Source organism: Salmo trutta, chromosome 38 (genome assembly GCF_901001165.1).
Source record: "Salmo trutta chromosome 38, fSalTru1.1, whole genome shotgun sequence".
Classification (NCBI taxonomy): Eukaryota; Metazoa; Chordata; class Actinopteri; order Salmoniformes; family Salmonidae; genus Salmo; species Salmo trutta.
The window spans coordinates 31,472,475-31,495,501 of record NC_042994.1 but is presented as its reverse complement, the minus strand read 5'-3'; the positions used below and the strand labels follow the sequence as shown (position 1 = coordinate 31,495,501).

Below are 23,027 nucleotides of genomic sequence, written 5' to 3'. Positions count from 1 at the left end.
TCCCTGTCCATCTTCCCCCTGGAGCTAGGACAGCAGAGTCCCTGCCCATCTTCCCGAAAACATCTGAAACCCACCTATCTCTTCAAAGAGTTTCTTAAATCCTCCCCTTTGGAACACCTTTTTTATTTACCTCAATCTGACTTCATTAAACCTGTTCTCTGATCAGCCCAACTACTACAGCAGAGACTGATCTGACTTCATTAAACCTGTTCTCTGATCAGCCCAACTACTACAGCAGAGACCGTGCGTAAAGTACAGAATCCTGCGCACGCAGAATATATATTGACAAGTCACCTTTTCCAAGAGAGATTTATATGGTTATCAAAACGTCACGACAGGATAAGCCTACATGAAACATAGCCCTTATTTGAAGTGTTTCTAAAATCCCATATGGGGAAAAATGAATGGTGGAAAACAATTGGAACCATTTCCCTGTTTGACCGCTAGGTTATATGGGTATTATTACACCTCCTCTGTGCAATGCTGTTTTGCTCGCTTGTTTCAGCAGAAAGGAAGAGGCAAAAACAAGAGGGTCCACTTGCCAAAACCTGTCCTGAATAATCCCAATGCGTTTCTATGGGCATAATATGTATCACTAAGCTTGTCGTCTTCATACACGCTTTAGGGGTCAACGACTCACATTGCTAGGGGCGGAGACATGAGCATCTCATCATTATATACAGATCTCTGGTTTCAGCCTCTTGTGAATTAGAGAGGAAAGTTGGCGGTGCACAGTTCAGATGCTGGCTTTGTCACGCCCTGATCTGTTTCACCTGTCTTTGTGATTGTCTCCACCCACCTCCAGGTGTCACCTGTTTTCCCCATTTAGTCCCTGGGTATTTATACCTGTGTTTTCTGTCTGTCTGTCTGCCAGTTCGTCTTGTCTTGTCAACCAGCGTGGTTTTTCTGTGCTCCTGCTTTGTCCGGGCTCCTGCTTTGTCCTCATTGCTGTTTTGCTAGTCCTCCCGGTTTTGACCCTTGCCTGCCTTGACTCTGAACCTGCCTGCCCTGACCTCGAGTCTGCCTGCCACTCTGTACCTCCTGGACTCTGACCTTGTTTATGTTCCTTTGTCTGTCCATGACCATTCTCTTGCCTGTCCCTTAGATTATAATAAATATCAGAGACTTGAACCATCTGCCTCCCGTGTCTGCATCTGGGTCTCGCCTTGTGCCCTTATTGGCTTCCCCTAAAATAAATTGACATTTGGCCAAAATTATGTAATTACTCCTGTCTAAATAAAATGATTCAAAAATACTTAAATAGCTGTGGATTGTTTCAAACCACAAGTGTATAGACCTCTGCTTTTGGGGAAGCCAGCAGTTTAGGTTGCACGTGTGGAAACAGGCCTAGCTGTTTACTGGGGCCCCTCCTGTTCAGCCTCTACAGTAATGATCTGCCTTCTGCCTGTACTGGGTCTGAAGTACAAATGTCTGCAAATGATACAGTGATGTATGATACATTAATGATGTGCCTTCTGTCTGTACTGGGTCTAAAATACACATGTATGCAGATTATACAGTGATATGTGCATGCAAAGAGCAAACAAGCTGCACAACAACTCACAGCAAAAATTGTCCATGTTACAAAGTGGCTCAGTGACTCATGTTTGCATCTCCTATAATGTTCTATACATACGGAATTGTTTGACTACAGAGGCAGCAAAACTGTATTTCAATACTATGATACTCCCTCACTTAACATACTGCATGACTAGCTGGGCCCAAGCTTGCTGTACAACATTGTAACTCATTCAGTCTGTCCATAAACAAGCTATCTTGTGAAATACATGTACCTTTCGCGTGTATTGAAGATCGTAAATGGCAATAAAATAAACTTCTCTCAACTGCGTTACCAACTCCAGTCAGTAGATGGCGATGTGCGTCTTGCAGGCGAAGCTGCTGGTGTGACGTATAATCTAGTGGACGGGTCGCTTCTTCAACAACACAGCTAGTCAAGCCTCCTCGGTAACTTGCTAGCCAACATAGCCGAAACATTACAGCTCTTTAGACAATTTCTCTGTATATTAGCCTCTGTGTTTTAAGCAAACTTATGTTGTATAGCTAGTTGCCGCATTTAATTTCGTTTTACGTTGTTAGTAGTCAGCTAGCTGGCTTGCTAAATTAGCTCAGCACTAATGCTAACTAGCTAGCTAACATCCCGACCATGAACTCACTAAGCTACACACCCCGTGCTAAAGAAGAGGTCTGCTGGACGGAGAAAGAAACTCTCATGGAAGAGGTCACAGTGAAAGAGGAAGAGAAAGAAGTTACAGTGAAAAAAGAGGAAGAAGCTTTCAGAGTGAAAGAAGAGGAAGAAGCTTTCAGAGTGAAAGAAGAGGAAGAAGCTTTCAGAGTGAAAGAAGAGGATGTTACTGCGAAAGAAGAGGAGGAAGAGGAAGTGTTTGGATTGAAGGAGGAGGGGGAGATTACAGTCACATTGGAGGAGGAGAATGGAGATCTGATTAACACCAGTGAGTATTGTCTTAAACACAGAGGCACAACCTCTGCTGTTGTTGAATCAATGTGTGTTTTTTAAGGTGCATTCTACTGAAGTTCAACACTTGGATATGTTGGTCTGTATTGTAGGAATTGTTAAAGCTACAAAGAATGGAGGCCACCAACAGAACGTTAGAAAATGGATCAAATGCTTCCCATATCTCTTCATGTAGTGCTTCGTCCAGTTTAAATACTCACCATCCCATAGACTCAGTAAGTCCCAAATAAAATGTTGCTTTTCTTCTGGTTTAATGTATCTTGACATTAATTTGCCGGTTGGGTCACATCTAATTGATAAAACTGAAGGTTTTACGAATTTTAAGTACAGCAGCTTTGTTTACAAATTGTAGGTCAGATTTCTCAAGGTAATTATGACGCAAAGGCCTATTGATAGTTTATTTCGCGTACGTTCTATCCTTCTGATCCATCCACGACTACAGCAACACATCAACAATACATAGGCCTATATCTAACTACATCCCCCTCATTGCAAACGAGACTCATTATAAATGAGAGTTGAGCGATACAAAAAAAGTGGAGAAATCTTTTCTTCTTCAGTTGGGGTTTATTGGCAGTTGTCATCCAACGTTATGGTGCATTTCCGCCACCTACTGTACTGGAGTGTGGGCCAAAGACAGGGAGAAACTAAATCCTACCTGCCAGCCCCATTGCTGTTAAAAAAAGATAACAAAATATTTGAGACTATATCTAATGACGTTAACCTCAATATACTATTTAAACTCATTTCCTGTATCCCATTCTCCCTCACACTAGATCTCATCCTCTCTCTTTCCCTCTGATACTGCCCACATTGTAGCAATACATGCTCCATGGTCTCCATTTCCTGTCAATAATCACACTTTCCTGTTGGGTGCTTTCCTATCACAGTCCATATCAGACTTTTTGCCTCTGCCTTGCTCATTAAAACTACAACATCAACATCCCCCACTACCAAGTGCTTGTTTAGCCAGTACATCAACAGCCTCGTTCCCCTCCACCCCCACATGGGCTGGGACCCAAGTAACTCGTATCTGTATACCCATCTGTCTAATCCTGTAATGGGTTTGTAGCACCTCATAAAGCAGGTCTTGTCTGCTACGTGAGCTAAAGGACTGGAGACTCATCAACACTGTACATGAATCAGAGCAAATAACTACTCTGTCGAGCTTGACTTCCTCCACCCACTGCAAGGCCAACAGTATGGCCATCAGCTCCGCCGTATATAGAGCCAGGTGATCGTTTCCTGACTGCCACCCCACATTCCTGCACTACAAATACTGACCCAGTACGTCCTGTCCTTGGATCTTTTGAACCATCTGTGTAAATGGTCACAAAATCCTGATGCACAGTATCCAGATGTCACTTAAACAAATCAGATGGATCAACACCGTCCCTATCTTTCCCTAGTCTCTCCAACACTTCTAGATCTACTACTGGAGGCGGGAGTAGCCATGGTGGACTAAACTCCCTTCTATACAGTCCCATCTCCTTCGCCTGGGTATTACCCACCCACTCAAAGCTCGTGTTCTCAGCATGCCTGTAAAATCCCTTTCGTAGGATGAGACACCCCATGTCCCTGTAGGTTGACCCAATAATGAATTGCCAGCTGCAGTCTCCTAATCTGCACTGGCATATCCCCAATCTCCACCTGTATGAGAAATGCGTGTCATAACAGTTAATAATATTGGCTCCTGGCTGTCAGTCCGTCTGTCCAGGCGGTGCTCGTGAAGGCAGCTTAAACTGAAGAAATCTTTGGTGTGTTCAGTCAGCTTGAACGTTTATGTTGTGGTACGGTTTATACTGAACGACACGTTTTTCCCAAAAGGTGCTCTATGTCCTTGAACAGATTTTGAAATACGTTTGTTCTGTTTGGTGGGTGTGCCGGGGTATGGCTTGAAGTAATGAGTGACGTATTTAATGGGCAGCGGTGCCTACAACTTCACCCCTCACAGTTTTTCAACTGGTCGTTCAGTACAACACCATTTCCATTCAATTGAACGTTCTATTACGTGATGTACTGAACGCATCCCCGTTCTATTTCTTAAGCGATGCTGTTGTTGTTGACCAATCACAGTAGAAAATGTAGCCTGCGTGGTGATATGTCAGCAGGTACAGTTGAAGTCGGAAGTTTACATACACTTAGGTTGGAGTCATTAAAACTTGTTTTTCAACCACTCCACAAATTTCTTGTTAACAAACTATAGTTTTGGCAAGTCGGTTAGGACATCTACTTCGTGCATGACACAAGTAATTTTTCCAACAATTGTTAACAGACAAATTATTTCACTTATAATTCACTGTATCACAATTCCAGTGGCTCAGAAGTTCACATACACTAAGTTGACTGTGCCTTTAAACAGCTTGGAAAATTCCAGAAAATTATGTCATGGCTTTAGAAGCTTCTGATAGGCTAATTGACATCATTTGAGTCAATTGGAGGTGTACCTGTGGATGTATTTCAAGACCTACCTTCAAACTCAGTGACTCTTTGCTTGACATAATGGGGAAATCAAAAGAAATCTGCCAAGACCTCAGAACAAAATTGAAGACCTCCACAAGTCTGGTTCATCCTTGGGAGCAATTTCCAAATGCCTGAAGGTACCACGTTCATCTGTACAAACAATAGTACGCAAGTATAAACACCATGGATCCACGCAGCCGTCATACCGCTCAGAAAGGAGATGGGTTCTTTCTTGCAGAGATGAACATACTTTGGTGCGAAAAGTGCAAATCAATCCGAGAACAACAGCAAAGGACCTTGTGAAGATGCTAGAGGGAACCGGTACAAAAGTATCTATATCCACAGTAAAATAGGTCCTATATCGACATAACCTGAAAGGCCGCTCAGCAAGGAAGAAGCCACTGCTCCAAAACCGCCATAAAAAATCCAGACCACAGTTTGCAACTGCACATGGGGACAAAGATTGTACTTTTGTGAAGAAATGTCCTCTGGTCTGATGAAACAAAAATGCAACTGTTTGGCATAATGACCACTGTTATGTTTGGAGGAAAAAGGGGGAGGCTTGCAAGCTGAAGAACACCATCCCAACCGTGAAGCACGGGGGTGGCAGCATCATGTTGTGGGGGTGCTTTTCTGCAGGAGGGACTGGTGCACTTCACAAAATAGATGGCATCATGAGGCAGAACAATTATGTGGATATATTGAAGCAACATCTCAGACATCAGTCAGGAAGTTGAAGCTTGGTCACAAATGGGTCTTCCAAATGGACAATGACCCCAAGCATACTTCCAAAGTTGTGGCAAAATGGCTAAAGGGCAACAAAGTCATGGTATTGGAGTGGCCATTACAAAGTCCTGACCTCAATCCTATAGAAAATGGGTGGGCTGAACTGAAAAAGTGTGTGCAAGCAAGGAGGCCTACAAACCTGACTCAGTTACACCAGCTCTGTCAGGAGGAATGGGCCAAAATTCACCCAACTTATTGTGGGAAGCTTGTGGAAGGCTGCCCGAAACGTTTGACCCAAGTTAAACAATTTAAAGGCGATGCTGCCAAATACACTCAACTAGTATGTAAACTTCTGACCCACTGGGAATGTGATGAAAGAAATAAAAGCTGAAATAAATCATTCTTTCTACTATTATTCTGACATTTCACATTCTTAAAATAAAGTGGTGATCCTAACTGACCTAAAACAGGCCATTTTTACTAGGATTAAATGTCAGGAATTGTGAAAAACTGAGTTTGAATGTATTTGGCTAAGGTGTATGTAAACTTCTGACTTCAACTGTATGTTTGACAGCAGGGCCAGTTAACTTGCCCACTCTAGCTAGCTAGCTACCTGGCTAACACTATCAGTTTACAGAGTCACGTTTAACAGTAAATAAATACAAATTTAGTTGCGGTGGTTGTTGCCCTGCATGTGAATGGTGTGAAGGCACTAGCCTCTTTGACTAGAGGGACAACTGGTGTACTCGGTGGGAAACTACAATATTCCGGTGGGTGAAAAGCCCTTTCATTTTTGAGTTATGGGTCGATTCCAGTGTTATGGACATTACCTTTGCATGTGTAGCATATGGAATGTCATGTGCGAAACTTACAGGGGTGATCCACTATATTGAGGAAATGTGGATTGCCACGTTAGTATTGCCCTTGTGTGGGTGCTGGCAAACACGGTAGATTGGCTGTTAATACCTAGCACTATCGAGTAGGGCTGGAATCTGACACAAAGTCGCAGAGTATTTGCAGAATTTTGGGCAACCAATCACAGTGCTTAATGGATAGCAACTGTCGTCAAGTCCGACACCTCAGACAAGCTCACGTTTCAAATGCATGAAAGCCAATGAGAACTATGGCAAAACTTCTCGAAATGTATGTTAGCTAGATAAATTAGCTATATTATGAATACAGCTATCGTCTGCTGTTCACCACAACATACCAGAGTTTTCAGATTAACAAGCGGTAGTCCGTGTTTAATTTGATAGTGTATTAAAAACACATTTGGAGATCATTGTGAGGGGTTTTCTCCAGTAGTTTGAATGGGGAATGGGGCCTCCCAGGAAAATGTTGTCCAAGGTTGCAACAGTAATCAAGGGGTTCAGTGCTTAGCGAAGGGTAGATTGTTTGTAAGACTTTGACAACTTTGTATTTATAGGCCTGGTCACTTTTTTATTTATAGGCCTGGTCAACTTTGTATTTATAGGCCTGGTCACCTTTGTATTTATAGGCCTGGTCAACTTTGTATTTATAGGCCTGGTCACCTTTGTTCTGAAGTTATCGGCAGTCACTGTCAGATAAGCTTCTTGATTCTATGTTTAGCGGAGATCTTCTCTTAATAAAGTGAGGCGGAATGGATTTCTTGGCAAATTGCGAGAAGACAGTATTTCTGCTCATAGATTATGAACGTATAAACTACACATTGACACATTCAGCCCAAAGCAGGAAGTTTAAAAAATACTTACTAGTCGCCAAAGTACCGGAGCATGTCTTTAAGATGCTTTTGGGAAACCTGGCCCTGGACTATTCTCAGATTTTTTTCTCATCTTTCTATCTAAAAAACGCTACTGCCATGTATGAGAAATACATTTTCCATGATAATGGGGTCCTGTTATGTCTGGTGAAAACCAATCACTGCATTCCACAGCAAGAACCTCATAGCAACGGTCAAGCTTGGCGGTGGAGACCGTCAGCACGTAGCCTCGTTCTCCTCTGGGGCATATAGCTCGTCCTGTAGGACGGCGTTGGTGTCTGCCACGTGACTGGAATTCTTTTGGTAATTATTGTTAAAAGCCCCTGCCACATACGCCTCGTGTCCCTCTGAATAACTCCTCAAAAAGTCTTCAACATCTCAAATGGCGAGACTGACTACTATCACATGGACAGACCTCATTAGTGTGTTTGTGTCAGACTGACTACTACTATCACATGGACAGACTGACTACTATCACATGGACAGACTGACTACTATCACATGGACAGACTGACTACTATCACATGGACAGACTGACTACTATCACATGGACAGACTGACTACTATCACATGGACAGACTGACTACTACCACATGGACAGACTGACTACTACCACATGGACAGACTGACTACTACTACATGGACAGACTGACTACCACATGGACAGACCTCATTAATGTGTTTGTTTCAGACTGACTACTACCACATGGACAGACTGACTACTACCACATGGACAGTTGACTACTACCACATGGACAGACTGACTACTATCACATGGACAGACTGACTACTATCACATGGACAGACTGACTAGTACCACATGGACAGACTGACTAGTACCACATGGACAGACTGACTACTACCACATGGACAGACTGACTACTACCACATGGACAGACTGACTAGTACCACATGGACAGACTGACTAGTACCACATGGACAGACTGACTACTACCACATGGACAGACTGACTACTACAATGACAGACCTCATTAATGTGTTTGTTTCAGACTGACTACTACCACATGGACAGACTGACTACCACCACATGGACAGACTGACTACCACCACATGGACAGACTGACTACCACCACATGGACAGACTGACTACTACCACATGGACAGACTGACTAGTACCACATGGACAGACTGACTAGTACCACATGGACAGACTGACTACTACCACATGGACAGACTGACTACCACCACATGAACAGACTGACTACTATCACATGGACAGACTGACTACTATCACATGGACAGACTGACTACTATCACATGGACAGACTGACTACTACCACATGGACAGACTGACTACTACCACATGGACAGACTGACTACTACTACATGGACAGACTGACTACCACATGGACAGACCTCATTAATGTGTTTGTTTCAGACTGACTACTACCACATGGACAGACTGACTACTACCACATGGACAGTTGACTACTACCACATGGACAGACTGACTATTATCACATGGACAGACTGACTACTATCACATGGACAGACTGACTAGTACCACATGGACAGACTGACTAGTACCACATGGACAGACTGACTAGTACCACATGGACAGACTGACTACTACCACATGGACAGACTGACTACTACCACATGGACAGACTGACTAGTACCACATGGACAGACTGACTAGTACCACATGGACAGACTGACTACTACCACATGGACAGACTGACTACTACAATGACAGACCTCATTAATGTGTTTGTTTCAGACTGACTACTACCACATGGACAGACTGACTACCACCACATGGACAGACTGACTACCACCACATGGACAGACTGACTACCACCACATGGACAGACTGACTACCACCACATGGACAGACTGACTACCACCACATGGACAGACTGACTACCACCACATGGACAGACTGACTAGTACCACATGGACAGACTGACTAGTACCACATGGACAGACTGACTAGTACCACATGGACAGACTGACTACTACCACATGGACAGACTGACTAGTACCACATGGACAGACTGACTACTACCACATGGACAGACTGACTACCACCACATGAACAGACTGACTACCATCACATGGACAGACTGACTACCATCACATGGACAGACTGACTACTACCACATGGACAGACTGACTACTACCACATGGACAGACTGACTACTACCACATGGAAAGACTGACTACCACATGGACAGACCTCATTAATGTGTTTATTTCAGACTGACTACTACCACATGGACAGACTGACTACTACCACATGGACAGACTGACTAGTATCACATGGACAGACTGACTAGTATCACATGGACAGACTGACTACTACCACATGGATAGACTGACTACTACCACATGGACAGACTGACTACTACAATGACAGACCTCATTAATGTGTTTGTTTCAGACTGACTACTACCACATGGACAGGCTGACTACTATCACATGGACAGGCTGACTACTACCACATGGACAGACTGACTCCTACAACATGGACAGACTGACTACTACCACATGGACAGACTGACTACTACCACATGGACAGACTGACTACTACCACATGGACAGACTGACTACTACCACATGGACAGACTGACTAGTACCACATGGACAGACTGACTACTACCACATGGACAGACTGACTACCACATGGACAGACCTCATTAATGTGTTTGTTTCAGACTGACTACTACCACATGGACAGGCTGACTACTATCACATGGACAGGCTGACTACTACCACATGGACAGGCTGACTCCTACCACATGGACAGACTGACTACTACCACATGGACAGACTGACTACTACCACATGGACAGACTGACTACTACCACATGGACAGACTGACTAGTACCACATGGACAGACTGACTAGTACCACATGGACAGACTGACTACTACCACATGGACAGACTGACTACCACCACATGAACAAACTGACTACCATCACATGGACAGACTGACTACCATCACATGGAGAGACTGACTACTACCACATGGACAGACTGACTACTACCACATGGACAGACTGACTACCACATGGACAGACCTCATTAATGTGTTTGTGTCAGACTGACTACTACCACATGGACAGGCTGACTACCACATGGACAGACCTCATTAATGTGTTTATTTCAGACTGACTACTACCACATGGACAGACTGACTACTACCACATGGACAGACTGACTACTACCACATGGACAGACTGACTACTACCACATGGACAGACTGACTACCACCACATGGACAGACTGACTACCACCACATGGACAGACTGACTACCAGCACATGGACAGACTGACTACTACCACATGGACAGACTGACTACTACCACATGGACAGACTGACTAGTACCACATGGACAGACTGACTACTACCACATGGACAGACTGACTACTACCACATGGACAGACTGACTACTACAATGACAGACCTCATTAATGTGTTTGTTTCAGACTGACTACTACCACATGGACAGACTGACTAGTACCACATGGACAGACTGACTAGTACCACATGGACAGACTGACTACCACCACATGGACAGACTGACTAGTACCACATGGACAGACTGACTAGAACCACATGGACAGACTGACTAGTACCACATGGACAGACTGACTAGTACCACATGGACAGACTGACTAGTACCACATGGACAGACTGACTACTACCACATGGACAGACTGACTACCACCACATGGACAGACTGACTACCACCACATGGACAGACTGACTAGTACCACATGGACAGACTGACTACCACCACATGGACAGACTGACTAGTACCACATGGACAGACTGACTACCACCACATGGACAGACTGACTACCACCACATGGACAGACTGACTACCACCACATGGACAGACTGACTAGTACCACATGGACAGACTGACTAGTACCACATGGACAGACTGACTACCACCACATGGACAGACTGACTACCACCACATGGACAGACTGACTACTACCACACGGACAGACTGACTACTACCACATGGACAGACTGACTACTACCACATGGACAGACTGACTACTACCACATGGACAGACTGACTACTACCACATGGACAGACTGACTACTACTACATGGACAGACTTCATTAGTGTGTTTGAGGGGAGCATGCTGTTTATTTAGTCAGGCAGTGACCACATTATTGTGACATTAGAATGTTAATTATGTGAACATCAATGCATAATGTTATTGGGTAGTTAAAATGCACATTATTGTCAAAGTGGTATGCTAATGCATATGTTTTTAGCATACATTTTGGGAGGAGTTTTTATCCTATATGCTGTTACAACAATTAAACCTAAAATATAGGTCCTTGAAAATTACAATGAAGTGCTTGGAAGAAGTCCTTGAATTTGACTTTCCAATATCTATATTTATTTATTTTACCCTAATTTAACTAGGCAAGTCAGTTAAGAACAAATTCTTATTTTCAGCTCAGGGATTTGATCTTTCAACCTTTCGGTTTCATGTCCAACGCTCTAACCACTAGGCTACCTGCCGCCACGTGAACCCTGTATAGTCTACTTACTGAGCCCGCAAATGAAAGATAAAATAATCTGCTATTGTTATTATAGCAGATTATTTTACGCATCACTCACTTTCCTGTCAAATCTGGACCAGTAAATTTCAGTTGGCGCTGGCCCGGTGTGCCACTGGTAAATGTACCTGAATGTTGAACCCTGTGTGTGCGGTGCACGTTGGTCCTATATGTCTACCACTCCGTGTAGCCGTTAGTGATGCTAATGTATTCAGGTAGACGGAAAGACAATAAAAAATATCCTATGCCTACCTGGCAGAATCGTGATTATTTGCATCAATCCATTGGCCATTTGTTTTGAAAACTCCCATCACAACTGCGCTACAGAAATACTCCTAGACAAACAAGAATGCCTGGCTGGTGGCACTAGAATTAAAGGGTAACTACACACAAAAATAAATATATTGCAGATTTTTTTCCCAAAAATAAATTTCTTTTGATGTGGTTAAAGTTGTGGATTTAGAACATTCAATATTGTTTTTCTATTTAAGTGTGATTTTGAGAGGCTGAAAACCTGGGGGAAAATAATGGGGAAATCAGTCCCCACGTTTTTGTTTTGTTGTTGTGGTATCTCTTTTCTTTGCTGTTACAGTAAATCAATCTAAATCAATGTAAGAACACAGGGGAATGCTAATTTAACAGATGGCTAGTCATTATTAGCCTGGTTATATTATGGGACACAGGCCAGGTCATTATAAATGATCACATTTAACTGAGGGAACATGTGGTTACTATCACTGTTGTGGTTGTCTCACCTAGCTACCTTAAGATGGATGCACTAACTGAGGGAAACTGTATTTACTATCACTGTTGTGGTTGTCTCACCTAGCTACCTTAAGATGGATGCACTAACTGAGGGAAACTGTATTTACTATCACTGTTGTGGTTGTCTCAACTAGCTACCTTAAGATGGATGCACTAACTGAGGGATACTGTATTTACTATCACTGTTGTGGTTGTCTCACCTAGCTACCTTAAGATGGATGCACTAACTGAGGGATACTGTATTTACTATCACTGTTGTGGTTGTCTCACCTAGCTACCTTAAGATGGATGCACTAACTGAGGGATACTGTATTTACTATCACTGTTGTGGTTGTCTCACCTAGCTACCTTAAGATGGATGCACTAACTGAGGGATACTGTATTTACTATCACTGTTGTGGTTGTCTCACCTAGCTACCTTAAGATGGATGCACTAACTGAGGGATACTGTATTTACTATCACTGTTGTGGTTGTCTCACCTAGCTACCTTAAGATGGATGCACTAACTGAGGGAAACTGTATTTACTGTTGTGGTTGTCTCACCTAGCTACCTTAAGATGGATGCACTAACTGAGGGAAACTGTATTTACTGTTGTGGTTGTCTCACCTAGCTACCTTAAGATGGATGCACTAACTGAGGGAAACTGTATTTACTGTTGTGGTTGTCTCACCTAGCTACCTTAAGATGGATGCACTAACTGAGGGAAACTGTATTTACTATCACTGTTGTGGTTGTCTCACCTAGCTACCTTAAGATGGATGCACTAACTGAGGGAAACTGTATTTACTATCACTGTTGTGGTTGTCTCACCTAGCTACCTTAAGATGGATGCACTAACTGAGGGATACTGTATTTACTATCACTGTTGTGGTTGTCTCACCTAGCTACCTTAAGATGGATGCACTAACTGTGGGAAACTGTATTTACTATCACTGTTGTGGTTGTCTCACCTAGCTACCTTAAGATGGATGCACTAACTGAGGGAAACTGTATTTACTATCACTGTTGTGGTTGTCTCACCTAGCTACCTTAAGATGGATGCACTAACTGAGGGAAACTGTATTTACTATCACTGTTGTGGTTGTCTCACCTAGCTACCTTAAGATGGATGCACTAACTGAGGGATACTGTATTTACTATCACTGTTGTGGTTGTCTCACCTAGCTACCTTAAGATGGATGCACTAACTGAGGGAAACTGTATTTACTATCACTGTTGTGGTTGTCTCACCTAGCTACCTTAAGATGGATGCACTAACTGAGGGAAACTGTATTTACTATCACTGTTGTGGTTGTCTCACCTAGCTACCTTAAGATGGATGCACTAACTGAGGGAAACTGTATTTACTATCACTGTTGTGGTTGTCTCACCTAGCTACCTTAAGATGGATGCACTAACTGAGGGAAACTGTATTTACTATCACTGTTGTGGTTGTCTCACCTAGCTACCTTAAGATGGATGCACTAACTGAGGGATACTGTATTTACTATCACTGTTGTGGTTGTCTCACCTAGCTACCTTAAGATGGATGCACTAACTGTGGGAAACTGTATTTACTATCACTGTTGTGGTTGTCTCACCTAGCTACCTTAAGATGGATGCACTAACTGAGGGAAACTGTATTTACTATCACTGTTGTGGTTGTCTCACCTAGCTACCTTAAGATGGATGCACTAACTGAGGGAAACTGTATTTACTATCACTGTTGTGGTTGTCTCACCTAGCTACCTTAAGATGGATGCACTAACTGAGGGAAACTGTATTTACTATCACTGTTGTGGTTGTCTCACCTAGCTACCTTAAGATGGATGCACTAACTGAGGGAAACTGTATTTACTATCACTGTTGTGGTTGTCTCACCTAGCTACCTTAAGATGGATGCACTAACTGAGGGAAACTGTATTTACTATCACTGTTGTGGTTGTCTCACCTAGCTACCTTAAGATGGATGCACTAACTGAGGGAAACTGTATTTACTATCACTGTTGTGGTTGTCTCACCTAGCTACCTTAAGATGGATGCACTAACTGAGGGAAACTGTATTTACTATCACTGTTGTGTTTGTCTCACCTAGCTACCTTAAGATGGATGCACTAACTGAGGGAAACTGTATTTACTATCACTGTTGTGGTTGTCTCACCTAGCTACCTTAAGATGGATGCACTAACTGAGGGATACTGTATTTACTATCACTGTTGTGGTTGTCTCACCTAGCTACCTTAAGATGGATGCACTAACTGAGGGAAACTGTATTTACTATCACTGTTGTGGTTGTCTCACCTAGCTACCTTAAGATGGATGCACTAACTGAGGGATACTGTATTTACTGTTGTGGTTGTCTCACCTAGCTACCTTAAGATGGATGCACTAACTGAGGGATACTGTATTTACTGTTGTGGTTGTCTCACCTAGCTACCTTAAGATGGATGCACTAACTGAGGGATACTGTATTTACTGTTGTGGTTGTCTCACCTAGCTACCTTAAGATGGATGCACTAACTGAGGGAAACTGTATTTACTATTGTGGTTCTCACCTAGCTACCTTAAGATGGATGCACTAACTGAGGGAAACTGTATTTACTGTTGTGGTTGTCTCACCTAGCTACCTTAAGATGGATGCACTAACTGAGGGAAACTGTATTTACTATCACTGTTGTGGTTGTCTCACCTAGCTACCTTAAGATGGATGCACTAACTGAGGGAAACTGTATTTACTATCACTGTTGTGGTTGTCTCACCTAGCTACCTTAAGATGGATGCACTAACTGAGGGAAACTGTATTTACTATCACTGTTGTGGTTGTCTCACCTAGTTACCTTAAGATGGATGCACTAACTGAGGGAAACTGTATTTACTATCACTGTTGTGGTTGTCTCACCTAGCTACCTTAAGATGGATGCACTAACTGAGGGAAACTGTATTTACTGTTGTGGTTGTCTCACCTAGCTACCTTAAGATGGATGCACTAACTGAGGGAAACTGTATTTACTATCACTGTTGTGGTTGTCTCACCTAGCTACCTTAAGATGGATGCACTAACTGAGGGAAACTGTATTTACTATCACTGTTGTGGTTGTCTCACCTAGCTACCTTAAGATGGATGCACTAACTGAGGGATACTGTATTTACTATCACTGTTGTGGTTGTCTCACCTAGCTACCTTAAGATGGATGCACTAACTGAGGGATACTGTATTTACTATCACTGTTGTGGTTGTCTCACCTAGCTACCTTAAGATGGATGCACTAACTGAGGGATACTGTATTTACTGTTGTGGTTGTCTCACCTAGCTACCTTAAGATGGATGCACTAACTGAGGGAAACTGTATTTACTGTTGTGGTTGTCTCACCTAGCTACCTTAAGATGGATGCACTAACTGAGGGAAACTGTATTTACTATCACTGTTGTGGTTGTCTCACCTAGCTACCTTAAGATGGATGCACTAACTGAGGGAAACTGTATTTACTATCACTGTTGTGGTTGTCTCACCTAGCTACCTTAAGATGGATGCACTAACTGAGGGATACTGTATTTACTATCACTGTTGTGGTTGTCTCACCTAGCTACCTTAAGATCGATGCACTAACTGAGGGAAACTGTATTTACTATCACTGTTGTGGTTGTCTCACCTAGCTACCTTAAGATGGATGCACTAACTGAGGGATACTGTATTTACTATCACTGTTGTGGTTGTCTCACCTAGCTACCTTAAGATGGATGCACTAACTGAGGGAAACTGTATTTACTATCACTGTTGTGGTTGTCTCACCTAGCTACCTTAAGATGGATGCACTAACTGAGGGAAACTGTATTTACTATCACTGTTGTGGTTGTCTCACCTAGCTACCTTAAGATGGATGCACTAACTGAGGGAAACTGTATTTACTATCACTGTTGTGGTTGTCTCACCTAGCTACCTTAAGATGGATGCACTAACTGAGGGATACTGTATTTACTATCACTGTTGTGGTTGTCTCACCTAGCTACCTTAAGATGGATGCACTAACTGAGGGATACTGTATTTACTTTCACTGTTGTGGTTGTCTCACCTAGCTACCTTAAGATGGATGCACTAACTGAGGGATACTGTATTTACTGTTGTGGTTGTCTCACCTAGCTACCTTAAGATGGATGCACTAACTGAGGGAAACTGTATTTACTGTTGTGGTTCTCACCTAGCTACCTTAAGATGGATGCACTAACTGAGGGAAACTGTATTTACTATTGTGGTTCTCACCTAGCTACCTTAAGATGGATGCACTAACTGAGGGAAACTGTATTTACTGTTGTGGTTGTCTCACCTAGCTACCTTAAGATGGATGCACTAACTGAGGGAAACTGTATTTACTATCACTGTTGTGGTTGTCTCACCTAGCTACCTTAAGATGGATGCACTAACTGAGGGAAACTGTATTTACTATCACTGTTGTGTTTGTCTCACCTAGCTACCTTAAGATGGATGCACTAACTGAGGGAAACTGTATTTACTGTTGTGGTTGTCTCACCTAGCTACCTTAAGATGGATGCACTAACTGAGGGAAACTGTATTTACTATCACTGTTGTGGTTGTCTCACCTAGCTACCTTAAGATGGATGCACTAACTGAGGGAAACTGTATTTACTATCACTGTTGTGGTTGTCTCACCTAGCTACCTTAAGATGGATGCACTAACTGAGGGATACTGTATTTACTATCACTGTTGTGGTTGTCTCACCTAGCTACCTTAAGATGGATGCACTAACTGAGGGATACTGTATTTACTATCACTGTTGTGGGTGTCTCACCTAGCTACCTTAAGATGGATGCACTAACTGAGGGATACTGTATTTACTATCACTGTTGTGGTTGTCTCACCTAGCTACCTTAAGATGGATGCACTAACTGAGGGATACTGTATTTACTATCACTGTTGTGGTTGTCTCACCTAGCTACCTTAAGATGGATGCACTAACTGAGGGATACTGTATTTACTGTTGTGGTTGTCTCACCTAGCTACCTTAAGATGGATGCACTAACTGAGGGAAACTGTATTTACTGTTGTGGTTGTCTCACCTAGCTACCTTAAGATGGATGCACTAACTGAGGGAAACTCTATTTACTGTTGTGGTTGTCTCACCTAGCTACCTTAAGATGGATGCACTAACTGAGGGAAACTGTATTTACTGTTGTGGTTCTCACCTAGCTACCTTAAGATGGATGCACTAACTGAGGGAAACTGTATTTACTGTTGTGGTTGTCTCACCTAGCTACCTTAAGATGGATGCACTAACTGAGGGAAACTGTATTTACTATCACTGTTGTGGTTGTCTCACCTAGCTACCTTAAGATGGATGCACTAACTGAGGGAAACTGTATTTACTATCACTGTTGTGGTTGTCTCACCTAGCTACCTTAAGATGGATGCACTAACTGAGGGATACTGTATTTACTATCACTGTTGTGGTTGTCTCACCTAGCTACCTTAAGATCGATGCACTAACTGAGGGAAACTGTATTTACTATCACTGTTGTGGTTGTCTCACCTAGCTACCTTAAGATGGATGCACTAACTGAGGGATACTGTATTTACTATCACTGTTGTGGTTGTCTCACCTAGCTACCTTAAGATGGATGCACTAACTGAGGGAAACTGTATTTACTATCACTGTTGTGGTTGTCTCACCTAGCTACCTTAAGATGGATGCACTAACTGAGGGAAACTGTATTTACTATCACTGTTGTGGTTGTCTCACCTAGCTACCTTAAGATGGATGCACTAACTGAGGGAAACTGTATTTACTATCACTGTTGTGGTTGTCTCACCTAGCTACCTTAAGATGGATGCACTAACTGAGGGATACTGTATTTACTATCACTGTTGTGGTTGTCTCACCTAGCTACCTTAAGATGGATGCACTAACTGAGGGATACTGTATTTACTGTTGTGGTTGTCTCACCTAGCTACCTTAAGATGGATGCACTAACTGAGGGAAACTGTATTTACTGTTGTGGTTCTCACCTAGCTACCTTAAGATGGATGCACTAACTGAGGGAAACTGTATTTACTGTTGTGGTTGTCTCACCTAGCTACCTTAAGATGGATGCACTAACTGAGGGAAACTGTATTTACTATCACTGTTGTGGTTGTCTCACCTAGCTACCTTAAGATGGATGCACTAACTGAGGGAAACTGTATTTACTATCACTGTTGTGTTTGTCTCACCTAGCTACCTTAAGATGGATGCACTAACTGAGGGAAACTGTATTTACTATCACTGTTGTGGTTGTCTCACCTAGCTACCTTAAGATGGATGCACTAACTGAGGGAAACTGTATTTACTATCACTGTTGTGGTTGTCTCACCTAGCTACCTTATTAAGATGGATGCACTAACTGAGGGAAACTGTATTTACTGTTGTGGTTGTCTCACCTAGCTACCTTAAGATGGATGCACTAACTGAGGGAAACTGTATTTACTATCACTGTTGTGGTTGTCTCACCTAGCTACCTTAAGATGGATGCACTAACTGAGGGAAACTGTATTTACTATCACTGTTGTGGTTGTCTCACCTAGCTACCTTAAGATGGATGCACTAACTGAGGGAAACTGTATTTACTATCACTGTTGTGGTTGTCTCACCTAGCTACCTTAAGATGGATGCACTAACTGAGGGAAACTGTATTTACTATCACTGTTGTGGTTGTCTCACCTAGCTACCTTAAGATGGATGCACTAACTGAGGGATACTGTATTTACTATCACTGTTGTGGTTGTCTCACCTAGCTACCTTAAGATGGATGCACTAACTGAGGGATACTGTATTTACTATCACTGTTGTGGTTGTCTCACCTAGCTACCTTAAGATGGATGCACTAACTGAGGGATACTGTATTTACTGTTGTGGTTGTCTCACCTAGCTACCTTAAGATGGATGCACTAACTGAGGGAAACTGTATTTACTGTTGTGGTTGTCTCACCTAGCTACCTTAAGATGGATGCACTAACTGAGGGAAACTGTATTTACTGTTGTGGTTGTCTCACCTAGCTACCTTAAGATGGATGCACTAACTGAGGGAAACTGTATTTACTGTTGTGGTTCTCACCTAGCTACCTTAAGATGGATGCACTAACTGAGGGAAACTGTATTTACTGTTGTGGTTGTCTCACCTAGCTACCTTAAGATGGATGCACTAACTGAGGGAAACTGTATTTACTATCACTGTTGTGGTTGTCTCACCTAGCTACCTTAAGATGGATGCACTAACTGAGGGATACTGTATTTACTATCACTGTTGTGGTTGTCTCACCTAGCTACCTTAAGATGGATGCACTAACTGAGGGAAACTGTATTTACTATCACTGTTGTGGTTGTCTCACCTAGCTACCTTATTAAGATGGATGCACTAACTGAGGGAAACTGTATTTACTGTTGTGGTTGTCTCACCTAGCTACCTTAAGATGGATGCACTAACTGAGGGAAACTGTATTTACTATCACTGTTGTGGTTGTCTCACCTAGCTACCTTAAGATGGATGCACTAACTGAGGGAAACTGTATTTACTATCACTGTTGTGGTTGTCTCACCTAGCTACCTTAAGATGGATGCACTAACTGAGGGAAACTGTATTTACTGTTGTGGTTGTCTCAACTAGCTACCTTAAGATGGATGCACTAACAAGTTGCTCTGAATAGTGACCATACTATTCCCTTAAAGCCACACAGTGTAAAATACATGGGTCATGTAAACAATAGAGCACATGCATCACATGCTAAGAGCACTTGACTTTAAGTCTCTCTGGATAAGAGGGTCCGCTAAATGACTAAAATGTACGTGGAGATTTCATTCAGGTCTCCCTGTTTAACCACTCTGTTTGTCTTTGGCAGAAGACAGACCCGACTCAGAGGAACCGGAGACGTCTGAACCAGCGAGACGACACCACTGTTCACAGTGTGGAAAGAGTTTTACCCATTTAGGGAGCCTTAAAAACCACAAGAGAACACATGCAGAGAAGAAGTCTTACAACTGCTCTCAGTGTGGAAAGAGTTTTAGCTGGTCTGGGCAACTGAAAGAACATGAGAGAATACACACAGGAGTGAAGCCTCACCAGTGCTCCCAGTGTGGAAAGAGATTTTTCAAGTCATCACATCTGAACGAGCATAAGAGAATACACACAGGAGAAAAAACGTTCCAATGCTCTCAGTGTGGAAGGACATTTTCCCGATCAGGGGACCTGAAATCACATGAAAGAATACACACAGGGGAAAAGCCTTATCACTGCTCTCAATGCGGAAAGAGTTTTACCCGCTTAGGGAACCAAAAAATGCATGAGAGAATACACACAGGAGTGAAGCCTTACCACTGCTCACAGTGTGAAAAGAGTTTTGCAAAGTTAGGGAACCTTAAAATACATAAAAGAATACACACAGGAGAAAAACCATTCCAATGCTCTCAGTGTGGAAAGACATTTTCACGATCAGGGGACTTGAAATCACATGAAAGAATACACACAGGGGAAAAGCCGTATCACTGTTCCCATTGTAAAAGTAGTTTTAGCTGGTCAGGGCAACTGAATGAGCATGAGAGAACACACACAGGAGTGAAGCCTTACCACTGCTCCCAGTGTGGAAAGAGTTTTAGAAGGTTGGGGTCCCTTAAATCACATAAAATGTATACACACACAGGAGAAAAGCCATGTAACTTCTCCCAGAGTGAAAAAAATAAGTATTTGTCATCAGGGGACATGAAAAAGCATGAGAGAACACACTCTGTAGGGAAGCCTTTCCAATGCTCTCAGTGTGGAAAGGGATTTATCCAGTCATCGCATCTGGAAGCGCATAAAATAATACACACAAGAGAGAAGCCATTCCAATGTTTGCAGTGTGGAAAGAGTTATACCCGGTTAGGGAACTTGAAAACGCATGAGATGACACACACAGGAGAGAAGCCATTCCAATGCCGTCAGTGTGGAAAGCGGTTTACCTGGTTAGGGAACCTGAGAATGCACAAGGTGACACATAAAGTAGGATAGCCTCACCTCTTTTCCTAGTGTGAAAAGGGTTTTGTTCATTTAAAGGGCTTGAAAGAGCATGAGAAAGTACATACACAGGAGGAGAAGACATACCACTGCTCTCATAGCCCAAATACATTTTCAAAGGACCTGAAATCACATGAGAGAAAAGTGTTCTGACTTACGTTTTTCATTAAGAATTTTTGTTTTTGGTTGTGACATGAAATCTAATTGTATATATAAAATCATACTCACAATTTGGCCTACATTTGTTTTTCGTTTTTAATCTCCAGACATGGTCATGTGATAGGGGCAGTATTACTGTATTTATGCCCAAGGATACAGTCATGTGAACGGGGCAGTATTACTGTATTCATGGTCATATCTCAAATCTGATTTAATCAAATGAAATGTGTAGTTGGTTTTGATTATAAACATTGATTGAATGGATACAAATGTGGATGTTAATTTGATGATTTGGATATTTCAAAATGTAGATTAATATAATTCAGATTTCTTTATTCTAACCTTGAAACCTCTTGAATTTAGTTGTTGTTGTGTTTCATTGACTTAATTTGTGTACTAGTCATCAAGGAATATGAAAATGTGATAATGTTGTTCTGATGATGACATTGGACATTAAAAACATTCAATACCTCATGAATGATCCCATCAGTATTATTAAAACACTCACTACATCATGAATGTTCCCATCAGTATTATTAAAACACTCACTACCTCATGAATGTTCCCATCAGTATTATTAAAACACTCACTACCTCATGAATGATCCCATCAGTATTATTAAAACATTCACTACCTCATGAATGATCCCATCAGTATTATTAAAACATTCACTACCTCATGAATGTTCCCATCAGTATTATTGCACTATGTCAGAAAAACAGGTGCTGATTATAAAAAGGACTTGATTAATGCAACAGTTTTTTCTGAATAGTGTAGGCTGTTAGTCTGATGATGGTAGTGTGGTGCTGGGGAGTAGTTCTCTAGAAGTTATAGCATATGTATGAAGGTGCATTAACTCTGGAGAACCTTTAAAAGGTGAGCAGCACAATCTGACATTTGATCCTAAACAGGAAGCCAGTAGAGGTTGAATAAAACAGGAAGCCAGTAGAGGTTGAATAAAACAGGAAGCCAGTAGAGGTTGAATAAAACAGGAAGCCAGTAGAGGTTGAATAAAACAGGAAGCCAGTAGAGATTGAATAAAACAGGAAGCCAGTAGAGATTGAATAAAACAGGAAGCCAGTAGAGATTGAATAAAACAGGAAGCC

The 23,027-nt window shown here is 42.3% G+C and overlaps 2 protein-coding genes across 2 annotated transcripts in view; one reads left to right on the top strand and one right to left on the bottom strand.

The window, feature by feature from the left end:
• Positions 1–23,027, bottom strand: part of LOC115177679 (zinc finger protein 239) — a 104,457-nt gene that overhangs the window by 12,907 nt on the left and 68,523 nt on the right. The window lies entirely within an intron of this gene.
• Positions 1,876–22,395, top strand: LOC115177893 (zinc finger protein 180). Its single transcript, XM_029738888.1, has 3 exons — positions 1,876–1,904; positions 2,353–2,471; positions 20,612–22,395. The coding sequence occupies exons 1-3, from the start codon at positions 1,876–1,878 to the stop codon at positions 21,754–21,756; spliced, it is 1,293 nt and encodes a 430-aa protein (XP_029594748.1). The 3' UTR covers positions 21,757–22,395.

Coding starts and splice junctions, on each gene's coding strand:
- LOC115177893 (XM_029738888.1), top strand. CDS start 1,876: ATGTGCGTCTTGCAGGCGAAGCTGCTGGT. Junction 1,905..2,352: donor TTGCAGGCGAAGCTGCTGGT/GTGACGTATAAT, acceptor AGAAGCTTTCAG/AGTGAAAGAAGAGGATGTTA. Junction 2,472..20,611: donor TGGAGATCTGATTAACACCA/GTGAGTATTGTC, acceptor TGTCTTTGGCAG/AAGACAGACCCGACTCAGAG.